Source organism: Telopea speciosissima, chromosome 11, assembly GCF_018873765.1.
Source record: "Telopea speciosissima isolate NSW1024214 ecotype Mountain lineage chromosome 11, Tspe_v1, whole genome shotgun sequence".
Taxonomy (NCBI): domain Eukaryota; kingdom Viridiplantae; phylum Streptophyta; class Magnoliopsida; order Proteales; family Proteaceae; genus Telopea; species Telopea speciosissima.
In genome coordinates, this window is record NC_057926.1 from 34198632 (window position 1) to 34209489 (window position 10858).

The 10858-nt window shown below is 36.3% G+C and overlaps 1 protein-coding gene across 1 annotated transcript; it reads left to right on the forward strand.

Moving 5' to 3' along the window:
- The first annotated feature begins 1228 nt into the window (after positions 1-1228).
- LOC122646897 (phenylalanine N-monooxygenase-like) lies at positions 1229-4524 on the forward strand. The gene is made up of 2 exons (XM_043840533.1): positions 1229-2314; positions 3864-4524. The coding sequence occupies exons 1-2, from the start codon at positions 1289-1291 to the stop codon at positions 4494-4496; spliced, it is 1659 nt and encodes a 552-aa protein (XP_043696468.1). The 5' UTR covers positions 1229-1288; the 3' UTR covers positions 4497-4524.
- The last annotated feature ends 6334 nt before the right edge of the window (positions 4525-10858 follow it).

Consider the following 10858-nt stretch of genomic DNA (forward strand, 5'->3'; position numbering starts at 1 on the left):
TGTAAGACTATACCTAGAATATTCTAGGTATAGTTATTTTGTAAGAAGATTAATGACATAAAATGTTAGAATATTAATACATTAACAATTATATTTTAAATATTTCTTAATTATCTTAAATGTATTAATATTCTAACGTTTTATGTTATTAATTTTCTCACGAAATAACTATACTTAGAATATTTTTTCCTTCTAAGTAAAAACAACTAAAAATAGGAACTATTACAACTAACCGATAACTACTTGTGCACTTCACATACTACCAATCACAAACGTACATGTCAGGTTCTTACCAAAAAATAAACGACATACATATCAGGTTCAATGGGAAGGACCACTATATTGGTTGGACCTCTCGTAGTGGTCCTTGCTTACCATTGAAATTGGTTGGACCTCCCATAGTGGTCCTTGCCATTGAACGATTGAAACGGGAGGCCAAACCAATATATGTATATATTAACAACCACCAACTTTATTACGTCCTATATATCTCTACTTCAACTAATTTTTTCTATTATCTCCATAATAATAATAAAAAAACAAGTTCACACTTGCATTACAATTCTTCTAATGGAAGGATTGAAATTCCATCCTCTCATCAATCAACAATAATTTTTTTTTCCAATTAAAATACTCTTAAAGCATGGTGAATACGAGTACAGCCTTGGTTCATGGGAGAAGGTAAGAAAATTATGTCTTTTATTTGATACTTATACATTATACAATTCATGTTCTACTCTCCAATCTTCAATATTTTTTATTCTATTTTGTCGATCCAGGGTTTGTCCAGGTGATTCACTAGCACCTTGAATGAACTGTGTCAGGAGCTTGATCGGTGGTCCAAGTCTTCTTAACGGAACCAAGTCCACATGTACTTGCTTGGATCTTCTCTTGCCTCCTTGTGGGGTCCTGATGGCCAATCGGACCCTTGACAATAATTGCACCATAGATAATAAAATAAAAATATTTTCTATTCTACCAAAGCATTAATGCCAAAACTCTAAAACCCCACGGACTTCATGCTGCCCAAACAACCCTAATAACCATATCATTGTTTTTGTGTCCAACTATGCACCTCACATAGACAAATATGAACATTACATTTAGTTACTCATAATCAGTGTGAGCTGCGGCGGCTGCCTTACATGTTATGTTATCTCACGTGAAGTCCGCGTTAACTTCACTTCACATCTTAGCACATGTAATAATACACACTATATATTTAGGGTTTCCCTACACTCCCTTCCCTCATCCCTCACCTTCAAGCTTTAACATCTAATTACTAGCCATGAAGAACAACACCTCTAACTTCTCTTCACCATTCCTTACCTTCCAATGGGGTGTTACTCCTGATTGGGCAACCACCACCCTAGGTGGAACCCTAATAAGCATCTCCTACCCAACTACTGCACTTCTCATCCTTGTTTCCCTTCTTTTCATTGCCCAAGTTCGATCTGAGATTCATAAGAAATCTAGGCCAGCTCCACTTCCACCCGGTCCTGCATCATGGCCTATAGTCGGCAACATTCCGGAATTGTTCCGAAAGAAGCCGGTATTCCGATGGATACTTGGGTTCATGAAGGAAATGAATACCGAAATCGCTTGTATTCGATTCGGTGATGTTCATGTAATTCCGGTTACTTGCCCGGAAATCGCTCGAGAATTCTTGAAAAAACATGATTCTTCATTTGCTTCAAGACCCCTTACAATGGGAACTGAGTACTCAAGCCGTGGTTTCTTGTCCATAGCAGTTGCACCTTGGGGTGATCAATGGAAGAAGATGAGAAGGGTAGTGGCTTCTGAGGTTATAAATCCCATGAGACTTCGATGGCTCCTTGAGAAAAGAACAGAAGAAGCTGATAATCTTCTCTACTATCTATACAACCAATGCAGTAATGGTGGTTCAGTTGTGGATGTAAGAGTTGCAGTTAGGCAATATAGTGGCAATGTTATTAGAAAGATGATGTTCAACAAGAGATACCTTGGAGAAGGAAGGAAAGATGGAGGGCCTGGTGTTGAAGAAGAAGAATATATGGATGCCCTCTTCACTGTTCTTTCTTTGCTTTACGCATTTTGTGTGTCAGATTACATGCCTAGTTTGAGAAAGTTTGATTTGAATGGACATGAGAAGATCATGAAAGAAGCTATTAGGGTTGTTAACAAGTACCATGACCCTATTATGGATGAGAGGATTCAAGAATGGAGAGAAGGAAAGAAGAAGGAAAATGAAGATCTTCTTGATATCCTCATTTCAATGAAAGATTCAAATGGGAAGCCATTGTTATCCACAGAAGAGATCAAAGCTCAAGCTGCGGTATGATACTAACTAGATCATTTATCTTTTCTATCCTTCCTTCTTTTTTATTTTATTAATTTTTAATATTTTTTTTGGGTGGGGGGGGTTGAGGTGAATATATCTTTTCTATCTTACTCTAGGAATCGGATATGGGATCGGTCTCCGCCGATACCAATCCGGATCACCACATATCGGTGTTTGGATCGGACAGGTTTATCCCTAGTTTTCATTTAAAAAATGTTTTTAATTACCTTTTACCCTCATGGTTGGTAATCTCGGATCGGATCAGCCGGATTGTATCGGTATCGGCCATGACCGATCTCAAGATTAGACCGATCCGTCAAAGTATTCCTGGATCCGTCAAAGTATTCCTGGATCGGTCAACTTGGTTGGATTAGCCGATCCAATCTGATACTTGCCATTTTTTTGAATTTTTTTCCCATCCGTATCGAATTTTAATATTTTTATTAATAATTTTGCCCGATCTAGAAAAACCTGTATTTTAGTTATTTTTGACCGATCCAAGCCGAGTTTGACCGATCCGGATCGGTATCGGCCATGACCGATTACAAGTCCGATACCTTAATTTTGAACCTTGTTTACCCTGTGTCTGTATCGATCCACCAATACGGAATCCCCCATGACCAATACCGATTCGAGCGATTTTGCTGATCCACTTCCGATCTTTTATCTTTTCTATCCTTTTTTTTTGGGGGGGGGGGGGTGAATATATCTTTTCTATCTTACTCTAGGAATCGGATATGGGATTGGTCTTGGCCGATACCGATCCGGATCACCACATATCGGTGTTTGGATTGGACAGGTTTACCCCTAGTTTTCATTTAAAAAATATTTTTAATTACCTTTTACCCTCATGGTTTGTAATCTCGGATCAGATCGGTATTGGCCATGACCGATCCCAAGATTAGATAGATCTGTCAAAGTATTCTTGGATCGTTCCCTGGATTGGTCAACTCGATTGGATTGTCCGATCCAATCTGATACTTTCCATTTTTTTGGGTTTTTTGATCAATATTTTGGGTTTTTAATCGATTCATATTGATTTTTAATAATTTTGCCCGATCCAGAAAAACCTGGATTTTAGCTATTTTTGACTGATCCAAGCCGAGTTTGACCAATCACCGATTGGATCGGTATAGCCCATGATCGATCCCAAGTCCGATATCTGGATTTTGAACCTTGTTTACCCTATGTCTGTATCAATCCACCAATACGGAATCCCCCATGACCAATACCGATCCAATCTGGGCGATTCTGCCGACCACTACCAAGCCCCAAAACCCTGATTCAAACACATTAAGCCAGTAACTAGTGAACCTAGGCCCAACTCCAAGACTTAAAAGAATATGGGCTGGAAATAAATGATGGACCTGATGGCATATAATCTTGTTTACTTTTTGCAGAAAATTGAAGCCCAATACAGGCCCATCCCCATGCTTAGAGAAGGGCTTAAGCTAGTTTTCTTGAGTCTTGCTCTCAATATATCTTCTTTGCATTGATTCATTGATTGTTAGAACCTAATATGGAAAATGATCTATTTTTGCAGGACTTGATCTATGCATCGGTGGACAATCCATCGAATGCAGTCGAATGGGCCTTGGCAGAGATGATCAACAAGCCTGAGATGCTTCAGAAGGCTACCGAAGAAATTGATAGGGTCGTCGGAAAGGAGAGGTTAGTTCAAGAATCTGACATACCACAGCTCAATTACGTCAAGGCATGCGCTAGGGAAGCCTTTCGGCTCCACCCGATTGCCCCCTTTAATCTTCCTCATGTCTCCAATGCTGATATGACGGCCGCCGGTTATTTCATTCCTAAGGGTAGCCATGTTATATTAAGTCGAATTGGGCTAGGCCGGAACCCTAAAGTTTGGGATGACCCACACGAGTTCATACCCGAACGCCATTTGAAGGATCCCTCAGTTGAGGTTGATCTGATTGAACCGGAACTACGGTTCATCTCGTTCAGCACTGGGAGGCGTGGGTGCATGGGGATCGCGCTCGGCTCCGCCATGACTGTTATGCTGTTGGCTAGGCTTCTGCAAGGGTTCAGTTGGGGAATAAGCCCTGGTGAGTCAAGGATTGAACTCAATGAGTCAAAAACCGATCTTTTCTTGGCTAAACCACTGCTTGCCCATGCCAAGCCACGTTTGCCAGTTCATGCTTACTCTATGCCCTAACATAATTCTTGGAGCCAGAGTTAATTTGAAATATTTGAGTACATACATAGAATGGACTGCCAAAAAAAAAAGTTATGTAATAATTTTTTCATGAGAAGTGGGTTGAATTACTCCATGAAAATTCTATTCCTCTTGCTAGATTTGATTCTGATTTTTTCCTTTTTGTGGAAATTTAGATTTGTGTTGAATGGTGTAGACAACATCTCTCTCTCTCTCTCCCTCTCTCTCTCTCTCTCTGTGTATGGCGTGGCAGGCCTTCCGGTGCATATCGGACGCTTAGGAGCACCCGGCCACGCAGCCCAACACACAGGCACTAGATGGGACTGTGTGCCTGGATGCTCCTGGCTGTCCGATGTGCACTTGACGTCCTGCTGTGCCACAGAGGAGCCTCATCCATGTTTTGTTATCCATACCCTGTCCAATTTGTCATTGTAGATGAAACACAAGCTAGGACCAAGCATAGAAATATTGTGTAATTATATTTCAGTTGGAACTAAAATGAGATTCTTCTAAAGTTGAACTTTAAACGTCAGTTGCACACATGTATATGTGAAGGAACGCTAGAACAAAAGGCATTTTAGACGATGTTATTTAGCAACGGTAATAAAATACATATACAACAACAGTATATTCTTAACCGTCGCCCTATATTATATTTTACGATGGTAACATATATATGTCACCATATATTATAATTTATGATGCTAATAAGTATTACGTCGTGGAAAATATATTTTCAACGATGGAAAAAATAGTACCATGCAGGGTGAATATTGATATGTTATGACCAAATCATTGTATCTGTTGCCAGAGTGTAGTAGGTTAATATAGTGAAGGATTTTAGACGATGGTACCATAAAATCCATTGTGGAGAATATATTTGTAAAGACGTTATAATAAATTCCATTGTAGACAATATATTTTTAACGACAATATGAAAACTCCATCGTGGGACATATCTTTGTAACGATGGTACCAATATTACCGTCATAAAATATTTCCCTACCCCCATTTCCGCACAAAACTCTCTCTCTCTCTATTAATGGTTGAGTACAATGTTTCCATTTCAGAGTTTTGTTGAGATTTTTTCTGGGTTTAAAGCTTTGTAGATCATTGCAACGTATGGCTCTCTCGATCTCACTCACTCGAAGAATAGCTTTTAATCCGATGTTGAAATTCGAGGAAATCAAAAAGCAAAATATAGATATTCTCTCTCTCTCTCTCTCTCTCTCTCTCTCTCTCTCTATATATATATATATATATATATATATATATATATATATATATATATATATATATATTATTAATCACATTTGTTATTAGCTGGTTTAACTTATTGATTTTATAACAATTGATGTTTCTGATTTGGAGAGGAGGTTTTCGTATCCGAAGTATGACGAGCCCGGATTCCCTCCAATGACATTTAACCATTCCTACCATCCATGGGTTGTGGGGACCATCTCTCGAATATGGGGACCATACCCCATGGATGGTGCAAGATAGATTTCTGGTGATTAAATGTCATTGAAGAGGATCCGAATTCAATATTGACTTGTTTTGTCAAATCAGAGTATGACTTGGGAATATCTCAAAAACGATGACTTTCTTAATTGTTTTAAGTCTTTTTCCTTTTAACTTGGAAAAGTCTTTTTTCTAGATTATTTGTTTTCTGATCTACCAAAACAGATCATCTATATATGAATCCAATAACCTCTTTATCCAAATGAAAAGGCCCAATTATTGCTTTTAATCAATAAACTAACAAAAGAATAAGACATTAACTAACCACCACTAACAACAGCTGCCTCGTGCAGAACCTTCATCAATTTCATTTTGGATTAGAATTAGACGGTTTTATTTTATATGAGAAAGGAAATGGATTGAATAGAAAAACTCTCGAGCATTTGGCGATCTCAAATGTGTCCATATCAATGGAACGGGTGACAAATGTGAAAGAGATGATTTTGATATTCCAACAATAAGGGAAATCTACACAATTATATTCTTAAAGGATGGTAAGCACCTACTCCTTTCTTCATGCGCTTTCTCGTAGTTGCGCTTTCTCGTAGTTGCGTCAGTTGTTATTGAGAAACGTGTCAAAGAAAAGACACTTATAGTTGGTGAGCTGTGCTGTGTTTCATGTCCATGCTCACCAAGAGGTCTCGTTTTCGAGTCTCCTGGTTGTTACCTTCCCCCCTCCCATCCCTCCCCCAAAGAAAAATGTATATAAAAAATAAAATAAAATAAAAACTAACCACCACAATGCATAATCAAAATTATCTAAAATAAGAAGTAAAGACAAAGGGAAATCAAGTTGGAAATCCTCTATTTAATGTTAAAATAAAGACAAAATTACCTTAGATTTTTCTTTTTTGGGATGGGGGTGGTGGGGAACAGTGTTTTACACAATTTATAGAAGTCAATCCATTGAGTTTGGTTGGTCAATATGGCCAAATTAATTGGGTTAATTAATTGCTAAATTCACAAGATTAAGCTAATGTATTCATAAACTTGAAACATCAATTTTTTCGTAAGAGAAATTTTCATTGAAAAAAGACAAGTCATCTCAATCCAAATACAACTTATTCAACTAATTAAATGGGTTGGCTACATAAATCCAATTTTCTATTCAACTCTATTTAAATTCATAGATCGAAAAACTAACAAATATACAAGTAATTCAAAACCTAATTTAGAATAGTAGCTCTAAATAAAGAATTGAATCTCAATTTAGGAAATTATCAGTCCAATATATATTCCTACTAGTAATGCAACCAAAGATAAGCAAACTAGGTATTCAGTTGCTTTATTTGGATTTTTTTTCAAAACTCTTACAAAAAGATGAGAAAAAAAGGTTGGCACACAGCCGGTTTACCATAAGCTAGTGTCCTTTGTGTTTATCACTGTTTTACCCCTTTTAAATGATCCTCTACCCCTCCTATATGATGCTCTGTCCCATACCCCCATTGGTGTCACTCACTAGCTTACCACACATGAGCAGTACTATACCTATTCCTCTCCCAAACAATAAATAGAGCTATCAAAAGATATGTCCCAAATGTCTTCGATAATCTTAGTCCTCTATTACTCCTTTGCATTAGAAATATCTTGATCATTGCATAAACCTAAGATGATTAATTATGCTAATGAATCCATCCTTTATCAAAAAAAAAAAAGATAAATAGATGCTGAATCCTAAACATAAGAATAGTTTGATAATTCTAGAGGAATCTTTATTACATGTTAGCTCATAAGAGGTGGAGGACCACTATGTCCACACTACACTTGAGTTGCTCTCTCTCTCCCTCTCTCTCTCTCTCAACTAGGTGCGTCTTTTGATTCTCTGTTTTCCCATTGTTTAAGGCTAAGATAGTAGAAGTAGCATATCTCTGGGACCAATTCTTCCAAGTTCCAATAACAATAAAATAAAGTTTCCTAAATGAATGGTAAGGGAAGTTTCCTAATGATAGTTATCTACCACAAAGCAATATAATATACTTGGCACTTAAATTTGTCAACATGTTGGTCACATCTTAGAATAGTCTAAAGGCCAGATTTGGTATGGTTTATATTCCATTTTTGGATTGATTTCATGATATATAGTCAACAAATAGATTTTTGGTCAAAAAATTGAAATTGTTGTGGTTCTATCAATATGAAATATTTCAAGAATAAAAAAATCCATTTGGTAGTTCAATTTTTGGTGATGTGATCATTATGAGAAGAAAGGTAGTGTTTGATTTTTAACATAAAATTATTACTTTACCCATCAAATTAACCATGTGCTCATTAAAGAGCAAGAGTGAAATCAAATGAACTAGAAATTCTAAAACAGCTCCTCAGGCTAAGGATGTCAACGGTTATTCAAAATTCTATATTCGATCCGCATTCGTATCTGTTTGGGAGAATCTAAATCCGTCCGAAAATAATCGGATATGAATATGATAATCCCCCTATCCGACCGATTATTATCCGATTCGTTTAGCAATCTGAATGTAATAAAATATCTGAATATATCTCTGTGTCCGTCTATCCTTTTAAGTTACCTTATTGGATTTTGTTATCTTATTTTTATAATTTTATAAGTTAAGATAATGTGATTCTTTTTCTAGATTTTCTATTGGTTTATATATAATGTTTTATGGAATGTGATACATGGAATCACATATCTATTAAAATAAATACAAGACAAAATAAAAAATAAAAAACGTAAGAAAATCAAAGACTAAGAAGAGTAGAAGAAATAGTAGCTCATTATAAAAAAGGGAAAAGATGTCAACGAATAGTCAAAATTCGTATTCGATCCGTGTTCATACCCATTTAGGAGAATCTGTATTCAAAAAATCACTATCCGGAAACTATCCGAATCCGTCCGAAAACCGGTAGGATATTATCCAAATCTGTTCGAATATAATTGGGTGTGAATATGATAATGCCACTATCCGACCGAATTCGATCCTTTTACATCCTGGACCTCAGCTTTTTCAGAATTTCTATTCCACTTTATTTCTATTTCACTGAAATAAGGTGTAGAAATCAAACCAAACAATTTTTGAAATAGACATCACCCCTTGAAAATTGAAATAGAAATCATACCAAATCAGGCCTATGTTCTTCATCTTTCACTAATAATATTCTAAAATTATAGCTCTATCTAGTCTCCACATGGAGAGAATTATCATGAAACCCATGAGACCCCTCCTTCTCTTATTCCATTTTGACATTCTTTATTATCCTTGAAAAAGGTTGTTTGTGACTGTATATATAAGTTTATACATCTATTAGATAGTGAAATGAAAAGCTTTCTTGGGTTTGGTAAAAGACATTGAAGTCTGAGTAAGATGAACAAAAAAATTCACTTTTTGGGTGTTTCACTAATACTCTATCGATCTAGTTAGAACCATGGAAGAAAAACTTGATCAAAACCTATCGAAACCACCAAGTTAACTCGATTTTGTAGGTTTCCGAGATGAGTTGAAGGGAGATTTTATAAAATCCCTGGATTCAATCGGGTTTTGATGGTTTCAATCAGTTTAGACTAGTTTCGACACATGCCCATCGAAACTAGGGGAAACTTGGCTCGAAACTAGGACAGACATTTATTTATGCCAGAAACTAGGCCAGACACTTAGTTATGTCTAATATGATTTAAGTAAATGTTATATTATTCATAAATAAGCAAATACCCCCCTATTTGAATCTAATAAAATAATTACAAAATAAAATTCCAAAAGGAAAAAAAGTCAACCTCCCAATTCAAGAACAAAAAACTAGATTTTAAACGCTAGGTGCAATTTCAACTTTCTAATGCTGAGGTTTTCTCGAATCTAAAAATTCCATAAATTTTAATATGGTAAAACATTTCTAAAAATCAAAAGTGTGGTAAAATATTCATTTGTTTTGATGTCCAAAAAAATATTTTCATTCAGAGCGATTTCACAGCATTCGCGCACACCAAATTAAATTTGACCGGTACATAACTCCTTCAATATAAATCAGATTTAAGCAATCTTGAACTTGTTGGAAAGCTATCAAAGCAAAGCTTTCTAACAAATCCAAGATTGCTTAAATCTTATTTATATTGAAGGAGTTATGTTCCAATCAAACCTTATTCGATACCATGTCCAAGAACAATATACAATATCAAACTTGGATCAAAACCACAAGTAATATTTTTAGTGTTCACTATGTAAAACTAATGCATGGATTGGGTTTAAAATGTAAAAAATAGGTAGCATTACAAGAATTAGGGCAAAAAAAAAACAGCTTCTGGGCCTCGAAACCAAGGTTCGAGTTAGCCTGGAGAAAGTCCCAGGTTTCGACCGAGATATGGTCAAAACCAAGACGAACTCGGTTTTTGGCCTGTCGAAACCCGAGTTTTAGAACCTTGGATAGAACCATGGTCATGAATATATGGAATGAAATACATATCCAATTCCCAAGTCCCAAATCAACCCCAAGATCTCCTTAATGCTCCATTTGGTTGCAGGGGAAATTAAAGTGAAGGAAAGTGAAAATTTTCAAACCTGAAAAAGAAAGGAGCCTAAACTTGCATGATTTTTCAACTTCACAATATAACTGAAGTATATAGTACCACATTGGTTGGAGGGGGAGTGCGACTGGGCTACGATGTGGCCTTGTAAGTTTGGAGATGGAAATTGAACCCATGTCTATTGATATCATCCACTAAAACCTTTACCATCTAGTCTCCTAATTAGTTGTAGCGAGGGGCGTCAAACAGTCGGTTCGGTTAGGTTTCGATCAGTGTTTTTTTGAGATTGTGATTCAAGAAATAGTAGAGCAACCCTATAATTCTCTGTAAGTGCTTAGCTATACATATGGCACTAAAATACTTCAAACTC

Coding starts and splice junctions, on each gene's coding strand:
- LOC122646897 (XM_043840533.1), top strand. CDS start 1,289: ATGAAGAACAACACCTCTAACTTCTCTTCACCATTCCTTACCTTCCAA. Junction 2,315..3,863: donor AGATCAAAGCTCAAGCTGCG/GTATGATACTAA, acceptor CTATTTTTGCAG/GACTTGATCTATGCATCGGT.